The following is a 15,948-nucleotide window of genomic DNA, read 5'->3' as shown; positions in this document are numbered from 1 at the left end:
ATTTAAATTTCACTGGGAAGACAGAACATACACATCGAAGAAGGAACTATATAATGCAAGATAACATACGACAAGGGTCATACAAGTGGGAGGGAGAATAAAGGCATTTCTACAAGGATTCACTGCTAAGACATCTGCCCAGTTATAATCTGGTTTGTGCTGGCCTGTAATCTCGTTGATGTCATCTGTTCCAGTACCAAAACAAGTTTAAATTTCTAGTTAAACAAGATGAAAATTGCAACTCTTCCTGTTTAACATAAACCAGTTTAAAATCTGCTTAAGTTTAAATGATGTTACCATCAATTTGACTCTGCCGTTTTCTTAAGTTATCATTTAAAGATTTTCTTCAGGCATTTAAGTCCAGTTACCTGATTCTTAGACTCCCGAGAGAGAATACCAACCAGGGGACCAGTTAAATATTAGGTAGGTGATGCCTACTTTAATTTAAACCTGCAATGCCCACATGTAGAATTAAATATATCTCAGTATTTAATATGACAAGTAAATGTGGTATCCTGAGTGAGATCCTGGAACAGAAGAAAGACTGCAGGTAAAAACTGAGGAAATCTGAGTAGAGTATGGTCTTTAGTTTATAATGTATCAATACTGGTTCATTAATTATGGCAAGTACATCATACTAATGTAAGACGTTGATAGGAGGGCAAACTGGATATGGAATGCATGAGAATTCTCTGTCCTATTTTTATAATTTTTCTGTAAATCTAAAACTATTCCAAAACAAAAAGTTTATCTAAAAGACACGCATATGTATATATAGGTAATATGTATCAGCATTTGAGATTACTTCCACCAAATCATAAAAAGCTTCTCATTCAAACTGGGGCAAGTGATTGCACTTGGGTTATAACACACATAAGCAATATGTGTGTTATAAAACACATGTTATAAAACATGACTGTACAACCCTGCAGGGCTTGAGAAACGGTGAGTGCTCAGTAACATTAGATACCAAATATTATTACCCATAGTACAAGAATATAAACTCTGTGGGCTCGGAGAGTTTTTTTCTGGTTTGAACACTGTTGTATTTCCAGTACCTGGCACTTAGTAAGCACGCAATGAATGGTTATTGATTGACTCACCCTCTTTAGCCTTAAACGAAAAGTACAGGATCAGAAATGAGGATTGTAAACTAGTACATGTGTAAGAACAGAAGGTTGTAAGTTGGACAAAACACCAGTTTAATAACTAAACAAAAATGAGATACTCTAATTGACAATAAGCAATGTTGAGTTCGGGACAGAAATACATACAAGTCAATCTCTCCCGGAGCTCAGGAGTTGGAGCCATATCTACAGCGCTTTTGCCATGGCAATTGACCAATGTAGGATCGGCACCATGGCTAAGTAACAAAGAGCAGACTTCCACACGATTCTTGGACGCAGCCTCATGGAGTGGAGTGAACTGCCAGAGATCCATAGCATTGACACAAGCTCCATGCTGAATTGAGAAGAAAAGTTTTAGGTCAGTGATCATTTTGCTGGATCAAATAAAATGCAGAAGATCTTTATTTCACTATAAATTTCTGTTATGACTTGAAATGTCAGTAAGTATTTTAGTTTCTTTAATTTTAGCTTTTAAAAAGAGTTTAAAATAAGGTGAATGTTTTAAAAACTTTAAGGCACCAGTAATATTTTTTAAAAACATTTTATTTTCTTAAAACCCTTAACTGGCCCACAAATCACATGAAAACTTATGACAAGTTAGAAAAAAAGCAAGTACTATTCAATAAAATCTCTCTTACCTTTAGTAGTAGTTCTGTGACTTCATAATGTCCATACGAACACGCATTATGAAGAGGCACAAGTCCACTAGATGAAGAAAGGCAAATTAAAGTACTGCAACTTCAAATAACATATGGTCATTTACCCAAGAAGCGCTAAAAGACAAAATTCTAATAATTTCCAACACCATTATATTAAAAATACCTTAGAGTATTTAATAAGAGGATACAAAGCATAGCTAATGTTTAACCTTTTGTATTTACCTTGTGTCTTGTGTATATAATCCTTAAATATAATGATAAAAATACCAATTAGAAAAGTATTTAAGTGAAAGGAAGAACATGTGCTAATTGACCGCTGCAGGCTTTATAGATCAAGTATCATAGAAAAATGTGACCTGAGAGTGAGGTGAAATATTCCTAGCATTTTATTTCACTTTGAAGGTAATTTCCAGCATAAGAATGAAATATCCGAACTACTCGAACTTGCATCTCCAAGTGTCATTCTGCATGAGCCAAAAACCCTGATTTTTGTGGTGTACTTCTCTGGAGGACTCACCTAGCGTACACCCATCTGTTTTCGGACATGCATTAGGAAACCAAGCTGTGCAAGAGCGGCAGGCATTGTGCCCCTACGCTATTGGGCCACCATTCACGTTCGGCACAACAGCTGGCTCCGGCAAGGGAGCAGCAGTACCACGAAGAGCAGATTTGAAAGGATCGATTCCCTCTCTGATCACTGCCTCAAATACCGAGTTGTATCTTCATTTCTATGTTTTCTGACATGGAGAGGGGGCAAAGTGAAAGAAACCCTCCTCCCTCCAGGGCTTCTCTTCTTTATGCTGCCAATCACAGAAGTGTTAATAGGGACCTACTTTACCTGGACAGTAAGGTCAATTATCTTTTAGATCTTAAGGAGAAATGTTAACCTATTACACTGGAGCAGACCTACTTCATATGTCCCCTGAAGACTAGATAGGGAATGGGTACAAAGTTTTCTAAAATTCACCTCTTCATTAAATAAGTGACTTCATTGCTTTCTTAGTAGTCCCTCCCCTCTCCCTCTATTCCCATACCAACCTTTGTAAGTGTTCTCAGTTCAGATGTCCAAGATTTTATCAGGATAAAAACCAAATTAGAATATTATAAACTTATGATTTTGGTTTATTAATAAAAGATGATTCCTACATACCAGGTGAATAGGACAGCCATGTTACTGGCTTATCAGAATTTTCAATTTGCTTTATCTCCCTTTCTGGAATGCCATTTGAGTTGCAAAATAATAAATGTAATTGAGGGAAGCAAATTTTAACTTCAAATAATAGAAATACAAAATTTAACTAATTTAGGCCATTACCATGAGAAAGCCTCTTTAATAAGAACATGAAAATGCAGTTTTCAAACCAAAGTTGCAAACATTCTTAAAATACTACACAAAGCTGTAAAGAAATGAGATATGTGACTTTGTCCAGTGTGCAAAAACTTTAGTGTTTTGGATGCTGAAAACAAAGCATAAGGGTCCCCGGGCGAAAGCACGCAAGGGGATAAGTGGACACACCTACCCTTTGTCTTTTGCGTGAACATCAGCCCCATGCTGGAGAAGCAGCTGCACTATCCGAACTCTGTTGTAGCCCGCGGCTAGGTGGAGAGGGGTGGACTAGAGATGGAAAAGAAAAACACAACCCCTCCTGAGATAAATCAGTCTTGCTTTGTCATTTCATCGGTGATTACGTAGACTGAAACACAGTAAAATCTAACACACAGAGAAATCGCTGAGTTGAAGCGCCGGAAGGTCACATGTCATAACTGGATGAGAGACAATTACTCACCTCAGAAGGAAACTCTAACTTCAGTGTCATTCACCTATTTCTCCGACTTGTTTTTTAAGGCCTTCAGTAATCTAGCCCTACCCGACCTTCTCTCCTTGATTTCTTACTTCTTTCCAACAGGAACCATTCTCAGCATTCTGAAAAGACTTGTCAGGGTTCATAGTCCTCGTAACCAAAAACATTCTTCCTTATCCTACTTAAATCCTGCCCACTTTTCAAGTCTGAGCGTTTCAATCCTAATTCTAGCATAAGTCCTTCCCTACAGAGCTGGCTCTCAAAACTTCTCTTGAATAAGAACGCTGAAAAGCCTCTCTAAAGAACAATTTGAAGAAACTTTAGTGGCGACAAAAAGGACAATGGACCATATTCATTTCGTGTGGCTGTTGGCAGTGGTTCAAAATTAATTTGCTGTATTGGATGCAATGACATTTGACAAGATAGCATTTAATTCTTCTATTTTATGTACTGTATATGTAGCATAAATGGAAAATACAGTTTCTTCCCAACTAATTTCTGCCACATTGATTTGAACCAAGTTATTAAAAGGTTCTCTGCTCATATTTAATATGGTAATTAAAATAATCAAACTTTTCTTTTTAAAGGAAACAACATTAATTAAAAGGTTCTCTGCAACCATAGCAGTTTTCCCACCTTTGCTCATTTACTTGAAGTTTAAATACTGTCACAGCTTTTCACATATGGTCTAATATACCTTAATGTTCTCTCATTTTTCCTGTCTTCTATTTGGGCCCTGATATTTAGTAAGATTCTCAATTTCTTTTCTTCATATGCTATAAATGGCAGGATATAAAAGAGTCACTAAATACTGCACTATTACTGCGTTCAAGGCATGCCATACATTTTATATATTCTAACAGTCTCTACATTTAGGTAATAGTTTTGAGCAGTACACAGCTAATAATGAGGAGACCAAGTAGAACAGAAGAGAGTCCCAAAGAGGAAGTCAGGAAACCTGATATTCCTGATCTTATGAAACTCTGAAAGTCAGATCACCTCATCTCATCAGCCTCTTCAAGTGTTACAAGATAAAATCCTCCATCCTAGCTACCTCAAAAATGTGCTAAGAGAAAGTTTTCTTTCATAGATAAACACTTCTAAAATGTAAAATGCCATATAAAAACAGATGATTAAAATTTCTGTACCATTAAACAACTTGCCCATCCAAATTTCTGCTTCCAGGCACATGTCGAATGTTATTGCAAATAATACTGCCAGGAAATTTCAAGTTATTTGCAAAACGGTTTCTCCCCCTCCTTTAATATTTTGAAGATGCTGCTTCACTATCTTCTGGTTTGTATCATTTTGGACTAGAAATTTGCCAACATCCTATGTTTGTTTGTTTGTACATGTGGCTTCTTTTTTGGATACTTGAATGTTTTCTCTTTATCACTGGCCTTAAGCACTGTGACTGTGAAGGCCCTTGGTATACCCTTCTGCTGCTGCTCCTCTTCCTCCTCCTTTTGTGATGCTTGGGGGTTGCTGGGCTTCTTAGATCTGTGGCTCATAGTTTTCACCAAATTTGGAAAATATTCTGCTATTACTTTTTCAAATATTTTTTTCTGCCCCCTCTCCCACCATTCTCTCTTTAGGGACTCCAATTATGTATATTGCTTTCAAAGCTTATTTTTAAGCGTTGTTAAACAGAACCAGAGCAGCCTTTAGACTAGGACTAATTTCCCCCTTCCAGTGAGGTATGACCCTTCTGAGGACCCTATGGTAGCTGAGGAATTAGGAAGTTTGTCCACTCTGGCTGGTAGCAACAGAAACGATCACAGATGCCGTGTGACTTGACTTGCCAGGGTTATTACCTCTAATTCTTTCAGTGGTTCTTTTGACCACCCCGTGTGGCTTCCTCAGACTCCTGTTAACCTCAGTACTCAGCTGAAGACAGCTGGGGGAAGTTTGTTCTCTTCTCCGTGTAGCTCTCCTTTCAATGGCCCTCTACCTGCTAACTCTTGCCACACAGTTTCCCCAAACTCCTAATTCCACCTTCTCATCTCAGGGAGACCACTGGGCTCCTCCAGGGCTTCCTCTCTCTGATTGAAGGACTGGAAATGCTTTCTAGGCAGTAAGCTAGAGCAATCACACAACTCAACTTATCTAATGCTTCTCTCTCAGGGATCACTTCCATGGACTGCCTGACGTCCGGTTTCTGAAAACCATCGTTTCAGATATTTTGTTTAGCTTTTTTTTTTTTCCCCCCAAGAGGGAAGGTAAAACTAGTTTCTGTTACTCCATCTTGGCCCACCTTCAGGACTGAATTGGACTTTCCATGGCAGTAGGGAAGCTTCCTCCAGAGACAATGACTGCTTTGGATGTCTGGCCAAGAAGTCAGTAAGCTCTTTTACAGGACTTAGCTGACATTTCACGTTTTATGAAAAAAGTGACATCTTCATTACTGATGCACAAAAAAGTTTCATATTAAGAAACTTTCACAAAATTTTGTTCATATATAGTTGATTTAGTATAACAGTTCTTCTTATTCTTAAAAATGAACAAAGTCCCCAAATGGATGAATACATACACACACACACCTGAACTGTTTATTTAGAAGGATAAAACATGAGAAAAAATATTTAGTTTCTGGATTTTTTTTTTTTTTTAAAGATTTTATTTATTTATTTATGTGACAGAGAGACAGCCAGCGAGAGAGGGAACACAGCAGGGGGAGTGAGAGAGGAAAAAGCAGGCTCCCAGCGGAGGAGCCCGATGTGGGACTCGATCCCGGCACGCCGGGATCATGCCCTGAGCCGAAGGCAGACGCTTTAACGACTGCGCTACCCAGGCGCCCCTAGTTTCTGGATTTTTAAAAAATCATTGAGACTAAAAATTATTTATAGTGCTTTGAAAATGGTTACATATTTAGTTTCTAAATTACATTAATTAGGTAAATTAGAAGACTCTGTAATTGACAAGGTAGGAAGTGATAGGAGGCTTGAAATAAAGCAGTTGTGAAAGAAACAGAGTTGAGGAGTGTCAAAAACTATTAGAAAGCAGAACTGACAGAATCTGATAACTGATGTAGGTAGTAAAGGGTACAGCAGTTCTGGTTCGAAAATGTCAGTGACAGATGAAAAGAAAGGAAGGATATAGGTTGGGAAGGGGAAGAGAGGGGAAAAGAGGAAGCAAGAGGGAAAGATTTTGAGGTTTGGGTTTATTGAATTTGAAGTGGCTGATACCATAGAGATTACAGGACTAACTAGAATACAAGGAGTGGTGATGGCTGAACACAAATTTGGTCATCACCGGCATTCATTTAAAATAATCAGCGTTGGTTGGGGTGCCTGGGTGGTACAGTCAATTAAGCATCCAACTCTTGGTTTCGGCTCAGGTCATGATCTCAGGGTCGTGAGATAAAGCCCTGCATCGGGCTCCGTGCTCAGCGCAAGGTCTGCTTAAGACCCTCTCTCCCTCTCCCTCTGCCCCTCCCTGTCCCTGTGCTCTCTCTCTAAAATAAATAAAGTCTTAAAAAATAAAATATTCTAGTGTCTGCAATGTATTTGGCAGCATGTTAAGTGCTAGGGGTCGCCTAGTAAACAAGAAAGTCTCAATACTTTGCCTTTATGAGTTTTCTCAGTCTTCCAAAACATGAGTCCCTAAATGAAACACACATATACTAATTCTTCAGAAGGCCAAAGATGAGGAGACAAAAGTCTAGGTTCTGAGGAATCAATTAGAGAAAGCAGACGACTACTATTAAATGTGACAAATACTGTGGGAAGGGAAGAAGTTCACGATGTCATACGAGGCTAGAGGCTGCACACCTAAACCACTCTGGAGGCCAGCGGAAGGGACTGGGGTTAGGGAAGATTCTCAGAAGAACTGTTTCCTAAGGGGAGGCTTGAGGATAAAGAGAAATCACTGAGGCAAAAGGATGGGGAACTTTATTCTGGGTAGTATGAAGAGCACATATTAATACCCACCCGACAGGGAGGAACTAAAAAAAATTCAGTGGCTAAGTGTAGTATGTGAGACTGGGGGAGACTCTAAGAACAATGGGAAACCTCGGATGAATCTGAAGCAGAAATTACTTAGACTGCCGTTTTGGAAAGATTGCTCTAGTTATTCCATAGAGAATCAACTGGGGGTGGGGAACAACTCTGATGGGAGAAGACCCAAATTGAAGACTGCAGGACTAATGGAGGAGAGAGATAATGACAGTGTCAGCTGGCAAAATGGTAGCAGCGCCTACGTAGAGATGCTGAGTTCTTAAGGGAGTAGATAAATTCGCAGGGAGAGAAAGTACAGAATAAGCTAGATGAGCCTTTCCAAGTAGTAGTTCCAATGTGGATGCTAATTATGCAAACTTGATAGCATCACTAGAAGGCACATACAAATCTGTAAAATGCATGCAATAAATTTGAGGAAATGGTAGAAAGCAAAAAGAAAAAGTAAAAATTAAGGACAAAGGATGATTTGAACAAGCATACACTACTAAGATCCCAGAGGTTTTTCTCTAGAAAAAAGTTCAATAGGTATAAAGTTTAGCATCTAAACATTATATACCAAAATACTATCTTCTGATGCAGAGCAATTAAAATCATGTGGTCTAGGGCTAAATTTAACGGATAGCTAACACACAGTGCCAACTTTACACCTCAATTGCCAAATGGCAAAGTAATGATAAAAGTAAGTTTCTGAATGCTAGGATAATTAACACAGTGTCATGTAGGCTTTGAAAGAAATCAAGCAGACCCATTTGTAAAATATTCACACGTTACTTGATAATTTTGTGGTGGTTGTAAACTAGTAAACACCAGAAGCAAACATTTAAGATGTCATCACACACAGGCCAGCAATCACCACCAGTCTGCACATCCTAGGTTTATTCTTAAAACAGATTTTTCGTTGGAATATTTTAAAAGCCAAGCATGAGGAGTGATAAAGTATGGAACAATTGCAAATACAAAAACTACTGTTTTCTTCTTAAGAGAATGTTATGGCTGATATTTCATATTGTAAAACGTTTATAGAAAAAAGAATTCTTACTTAAGGAAATCTCATAATCCAAAGTTTTCTTCTTGGAATCAGGCCATAAGAAAAAACAAACATACATATCTATCCTTGCCTTTTATGATATAGATTTGTGATATAGATTTGCAGCACAGAATAAAGCATGTAAGACAGCTTTAACTCACCTTACACATACATGCAGAGTGAAAATAGTGACAAGCGACAGCCCTGTTCAAAAGCTGTGGCTGCAACCTTAACGTAAGTCCAGGTGGCACAATATGAGCAGATGAATAAAGGCTTTTACATTTGGGGTTTGCATTCTTGCTTGGCAAATTTATAAGGCATATGACTTTGGACTAATTTATCAGTGTCTTGGAGCCTTGCCTTACAACGTCTGTAAAATGAGAATTGTAATTCCTACCATTTAAGGCTATTTTATGGATGACAGAAAACCGTATAAAGCACCTAAAACAGTATCACACAGAAAAAGCACGACAAATAGTACTTACTACTTATTATCACCTTATTAAGTATCTTATACACTTTGAAGTTATTTCTTAGTGGTCATTTATCAGTCTTCACCTTACTTTAGCTATTGACAGAGCTGATCACTTCCTCCTTGAACTATTTTTCTCCTTGGTATCTAGGACACCAAGACCTTCCTCACTGGTTACTCCCTAGTCTTTTTTTCTGGTCGCTCCTCGTTTTCTTGCCATTGGAGTACTCCAGGACTATGCCCTTAAATCTCTTTTCTTCAGTATCTATACTCTTTCCTTTGGTGATCTCATGCAGTCTCGCAGATTTAAATAAACTTCATACATCGACGACTCCTCAAACATATCTCCAGCTCAGTCCTCTATGCTGAACTCCCAACTCTCATAATCTAACTTCCTATTTGACATCACCACAAGGATATACAGGAGACATCTCATGCTTGTCATGTCCTCAAGTGAGCTTCTAGTATTCCCTCCAACACCTACAACGAACAATTTCCTACTGCTGTTAATAGCAACTCTATCCTTTTCATTACTTAGGTCAAAAACTTCGAGTTTTTCCTGATTACCATCTTTCTCTCACACAGTATGCTCACTGCAGTGAGAGTATTTCTGTTGGCACTATCTCCAAAATATCTCCAGAATCCAATCACTTCTCTGCCACCGGCCTGGTCTAAGTCCCCATCCTCTCTCAGCTGGCTGAATTGCGACAGCCTTTTACTTGGCATTCTTGCTTCCAGCCTGATCCCCTCAGAGTCCATGCAACATAGTAGTAATGATCCTGTTAAAATATACCAGTTAGATATACCGGTCCTCTGTTCAGAATCTTCCAACGGCTCTTCATCTCACTCTAAGTAAAAGCTAAGTCTCTATAACGATGTAGAAGGCCATAAAAAAATCTCTCCCAGTACCACTCTCCAACTTTCCAACCTCATCTTTTACTCCACTCCCCCTGGTTCACTCCACATGCCTCAAATGCCCTAATTACTAATTATCTGAAACGACTGGGAATTAGATTGTACTAATAAGTGAAATATCTTCTGAAAAAATTAAAGGCCTACCTAAATTTATTTATTTATTATTATTTTTTAAAGATTTTATTTATTCACTTGACATAGAGACAGCCAGCAAGAGAGAGAACACAAGCAGGGGGAGTGGGAGAGAAAGAAGCAGGCTCCCAGCAGAGCAGGGAGCCCAATACGGGGCTCGATCCCAGGATCCCAGGATCATGCCCTGAGCCAAGGCAGACACTTTACGACTGAGCCACCCAGGCGCCCCTCTCCCACTTAAATTTAATTTCACATGTGACTTCTTAACAAATCCAAACAACAATGAAAGACAAAGTAGTCCTGAGGGTTAAATATAAAAAAAAAAAAAAAGAATCTTATGGATACATAAGACAGCTATCAGCTTTCAAAGACCTATATAGTATTACGTGCCCAGAATACAAAATTTAATTTCTAAATCTTTTTTTTCCCATCGAGCGAAGAAATCATGATAACTGTGTCTTAAGATTTAAATGTATTATTACACATAGTCAATCCCAGAGGAATTTTAGCATTTACATTTTAACACAAAACACACATTGCTCTCTCACAAAAGACTGCTGGGTACAGGGGAAAGCATTCCTTGATCTGATATTACTGAGAAAACTTCGGAGTTAACCATTACCATACAGAATATATCCCAATCCTTGTTAACACTGTTCATCTAAAAAGCATAAAATATAAAAATTAATTCTTAATTTCTTAAGACTTTGTTACTCCATTTTTATAAAGCACACACTTTGGGACATTCCTTTGATAAGATTTTAAAATGAGATTCCAAAATACCAACACTCCTTGGGACACCTGGGTGGCTCAGTCCGTTAAGCATCTGCCTTCGGCTCAGGTCAGGATCCCAGGGTCCTGGGATCAAGTCCCACATCGATGCAGTGACTCGATCCCCTGCTCAGCGGGGAGTCTGCTTCTCCCTCTATCTCTGCCTGCTGCTGCTGCTCCCCCTGCTTGTGCTCTCTCGCTCTCTCTCTCTGGCAAATAAATAAAATCTTTAAAAAAATAAACAAAATACCAATAGTCCAAATAATTATCTCTTCTCTTGTTCTGTCTTTGGACAATATTTTGCAAATAAAATACAAAAAAGATTGTCAAAGACTGGTCCTAAAACTATTTCCCACAATCTTTAACTGTAACACTTGTCATGAAATAACATATAGTAATTATTTACTTATCTCCTCTAATCTACCCTGAGCTCATGAGAACAGAAAATGTATCTTAATTTTATGTTTGAAGGCTTAACACAGTACCTTATATTGAGTAGGGCACTGAACAGAGGACACAAAAAACCCTGTTTGGTGAATTTGACTTTAAATTTGTGTGAAAGATTTACACCTACATTTCAACACAGGCCTGAGTGATGTTTGTAAGTCATCAGAAAGTTATCTAACCTCGTGATATATAGTGCATTTTGGTTTTCATTACAATAAAGGCCCAGTTTGACCTCGATCAAATCCTCTGGAATTTTCCAGACTACAGTGACTAACTCATCCTGGTTTGCCCACGATTTTCCTGGTCCCAGGAAACCCATTCATCCCAGGCAGACGGGGATGCTTGGTCACCCTACTCTAGCTTAATGCTGAATTGAGTTTCCTGGTTCCTGGAGCTGTCCCAAGTCAGAAAATTGTGTGTGTGTCTGCATGTGCGTGCCTACGTGCAAGGGCACACAGACACTCTGAATAAAGAAAGACTTATTCCTCTGCCAAACTAGGAAAAGAATCCTATTAAAAGTTGGCTCAAGAGGTAACAAAGGATACTTCTCTTCCCATTTAAACAATTCCTTTAAAAGACTCAAGTGTAGTCTTTCTCAGTCCATACAAGCTCCCCATACTATTCAAACTCTTCCTCCAGCGTCTTGCTCTTGCTCCAGTTACAAAAATGGCTTCATAGAGTAAAACTTCATGATCTTTTCAGCACTTGAACACACATGGAAGCATCACCCAGATTCAACAATCATTAATTATTAAGACTTGGTGACACTGGCATCTGCCATCTCTTTTTTTATCTTTTATTTTTCCCAATGAAGTGTTCTGAAGCAAATTCAAGACACTGTTAACATCTCGCTCTTACATATTTCCATAGATGTCTCTAAAAATTATGAGCATTTTCCTTTAAAACCCCAAAGTTATTACACTTAACAAAATAGTGGTAAATCCATCTACTAGCCATATAAAGCACCTTTCCTAATTGTCTGAAAAACTTTTTAAAGTTGGTTCGCTGGATGTCAGCATCAATTCTTTTGGTTCTTGTGCCATTCAGTCTCCCGACATCTACAATGGTCTTCATCTTTCCTTTTTTCTCTTTTCACGATCCTGACCTGTTGAAGAGACCTTGTTAGCTGTCCCCTTTCCTGTGTGATGATTTCACTTGTGCCTATCTCTATTTCCTGTGTTTCATGTAAATCGGAACTTCCTCTTTAATGTGAAACTTCTTTAGCAAGAATACTTCACAGACAATACTTCATACAGCATTTTATCAGGGCACATATTATGTCTGGATATCCTACTTTTTGTGATAAGATTACTCTGTGTACCATCAGTTTTGCATTACTACCTCTGTGACCTGTGAATTCCAGATAGCATCCTTGTAATTTTCTTAACTTCCTGCCATCTTTTTATAAAGTATATACAAACAGAAGATCGTTACACTTAAAAATTCCAATACTTATTTCCACTTTTTTAAAATAAAAACATACTTTCAGATATGGTTCCACAAATGAGGTATTACATATGTATTTTCTCAGTTTTAACTGGTCTCAATTATCAGTTACCTTTACTCACCATTTCCTCCCCAATAGAATTCCCTTTTATATTATAAAAATGTATTCCCTCTAAAATAATAAAGTAAAATGTTCTCTCTACTTCTTCCGCTAGTTCAACAAACCCCTTTCCTGAAGGCAACCACTGTTTATAGATGCACAAGTATCATTTGAGATTTTTTTTCTATGTGCATGAACATGTTTTTCTGAGTTTTTTTTGCTGTTGTTTTAGTCACACAAATGGATCATACGATACTCTTCTGCAATTTGCTTTTTTTCTTTTAAAATATTAGTATATATAAGTTTATCTTATTCCTTATATGGTATTTCCGCTGTGTAGCTATACCATGATTATTTACTCATTGTCTAGAAGTGGACAGTCAGGTTGTTCCATCTCTGCTCTGGCTATCTTAACAAAAAAACACCTCGTTTAAACTTATAATTTGATTAAGAGAGATCAGTATTACCCCTTCTACAAATAAAATACTATTATCAGCCATTAATATAAAATTCCCAGGAAAATATAATAACCACATAATCAGAGCTAATTAAATTTCTTTCAAGCAGAGAGATATGATTAATCTGCTTGCTAGGTATACTTAAGAAGTTCTTTGAGACAGTGATACTTTAATCAAAATCAAAACAACTTGCAAGCTAGAGAATCAATATGGGCATATATATTTCCACAGAAATACATATCACTGATGCCTGTATTTTCAGGGAGATTTAAAATAGTACCATAATGAAGATTAGACAATCTCCTTGAAGTTTCTCAATTCTTGGGCTCTTATAAAGAGAATTTAAAAAAGAAACTATCTGGGGAATGCAAACTGATGAACCCAAGTAGAAATAAAACTTTTCTAAAAAGATATTTTGAGGCACCTGGGTGGCTCAGTCATTAAGCGTCTGCTTTCGGCTCAGGACGTGATCCCAGAGTCCTGGGATCGAGCCCCGCGTCAGGCTCCTCCGCTGGGAGCCAGCTTCTTCCTCTCCCACTCCCCCTGCTTGTGTTCCCTCTCTGGCTGGCTATCTCTCTGTTAAATAAATAAATAAAATCTTTAAAAAAATAAAAATAAAAAGATATTTTATTCATACCTTTTTCAAAAACTAGGTCTCCTTTAACTTGTTCCTTCTACAGACTGTACATTACTCGATCCTCCTATTGTAATGTTTTCTCTTCCAATCTTTTCCTCTGGTCCTGGGCCTCCTGATCAATGGTTCTCTAAAGCACAGTACCTCGAGCTAAACACATATAAGGCCTCATCACAGTGGACTATATCAGGACTATTACTTTGCAATAATAGACATGACACCACTCCTAGAACGTAAGAGTGTTTAACATATTAATGTTTTTCAGTCACAGTCTCTGTAATAGGGGAAGTTAGCTAACTATCATACCAGTTTCTTCACCGAGCTATTTTCAGACTAAAATGAAATAGAAGATATGAAAACATTTTGAAAATACAAAGTTGTTTATTGAAAATAATAGCTAAAATCTACTAGGGACTTTCTAGGTACCAAGCACTTTTCAAAATGTATTATAATGTATTAACTTGTATTTACTCGTATTTACTTTTACATACTGATTACCAGAGCTAGAAACTATTATAATCTCCATATAAAGGGCGAAACTGAGGAACAGGGAGATTAATACAGCAAGTTAACAAGAGAGTTAGAGATCAAATCCAGACAGCCTGATCTCAGAACTCCCATTCTGCTTTCCTTCTTTTCCTCTGGCTGGGAGCTCAGGTGCTGGATACCATGTTCAGAAATGGACTACCATGGCAGAGTGGCAGGAAGAGTAACTCCTGGTGGGCAGGGATCACGTTGGTAGCTCTGGCTACCTCATGGTAGTACCCCATGGGTACTATATGTGCAACCCCAGGAATGATGAGAGTGTGACCATCCCACTGGATGAGCACCCCTGAAATGCAGGGCTTAACAATAGTTGTCTAGAATAGTAAGTATTAGAGGACAAAAAAAAGTAACAGGAAATTGAAATTGGATAAGACAATTTATCTGCATCTTTCCTAGTGCTGGGTTGTTGGTTTTTGCTTTTTTTTTTTTTTTAAGATTTTATTTATCTATTTGACAGAGAGAGAGAGCGCACAAGCAGGGGGAGAGGCAGGCAGAGGGAGAGGGAGAAGCAAGCACTCCGCTGAGCAGAGAGCCCGATTCCAGGACCCTGGGATCATGACCTGAGCTGGAGGCAGACACTTAACCGACGGAGCCACCCAGGCACCCTGTGCCGGGTTTTTCTACATCTATCTAACAGATAGTCATTTGGTCTCTTGAACTAGACCCCTGTAGTTGCCTCAACTGGTTTTTCCAGAATAATTTCCTGAATACCTTCCTGGTCACCCTCTGGCTAAGTCAATATATCTCCCTAACGTGTACAACCTTAGTTCAGCACTAAGTCAGATATGGTCTGATCCAAAGCAGTGAGCTCTCATTTTTTTAAAAAATGTATTTAAGCAGAGTCAGATGTCAATCTGTCAGAGTTCTCATAGGGAAGGTTCCAACACTACACTGGGCGGTTGGACTAACTGCCATTTAAGTTCTCCTCCAAATAAGATTCTCTGAATTCTAGATAGGCTACATGGACAGAGGTAAATATGATTGCTATTTTCCAGCCTCAGAGAAGATATTCTTCCAAAGTAACACATGTCATCTTTAGGAAGGAACCTAAGGCATATGAAAATCTGTAGAATTTATGAAAAATCTTATAAAGTTTCTATACTTCAGCTGCCTTATATAGTAAAAATTTATTTTTACATTGAGACCATAAAGGACTATCTTTATTTTAAGTGTATGTATTGGGAAGAGAAGGAGAGGGGAAAGGAAAGGAGCATACAAGAAAGAACAGGAAATCCACAGAGGAATCTTTGTGAGAATAAAGTTCTAAATGCCAACATAATTCAATTTTAACTTAACGTTCTCATGATGGAAACTCCAAGGGGATTCTTCAACAGCCAGAAATTTGTTTTTCTCTTTTCCAGCCTCGGATTCAGCAGAATTGAAATGTATGCATGAAAATGAGTTTCTAGCTTCCTCTCATTGGGTTTGTATGGGAAAGGAAAAAAAAAAAAAAGAA

At 38.1% G+C, this 15,948-nt stretch overlaps 1 protein-coding gene across 1 annotated transcript in view; it reads right to left on the bottom strand.

Moving 5' to 3' along the window:
• TNKS (tankyrase) overlaps nucleotides 1-15,948 on the bottom strand; it is a 203,465-nt gene that overhangs the window by 67,165 nt on the left and 120,352 nt on the right. Inside the window, exons 6-8 of the mRNA XM_026508362.4 lie at nucleotides 3,307-3,401; nucleotides 1,766-1,832; nucleotides 1,275-1,461 (exon numbers count right to left, since the gene is read on the bottom strand). Coding sequence (XP_026364147.2) covers nucleotides 1,275-1,461; nucleotides 1,766-1,832; nucleotides 3,307-3,401 — 349 coding nt within the window. The remainder of the gene's footprint in view (nucleotides 1-1,274; nucleotides 1,462-1,765; nucleotides 1,833-3,306; nucleotides 3,402-15,948) is intronic.

Source organism: Ursus arctos, unplaced genomic scaffold (genome assembly GCF_023065955.2).
Source record: "Ursus arctos isolate Adak ecotype North America unplaced genomic scaffold, UrsArc2.0 scaffold_27, whole genome shotgun sequence".
NCBI classification, from domain to species: Eukaryota; Metazoa; Chordata; class Mammalia; order Carnivora; family Ursidae; genus Ursus; species Ursus arctos.
Note: the sequence above shows the minus strand (reverse complement) of the source record. Positions and strands in the feature narration are given on the sequence as shown.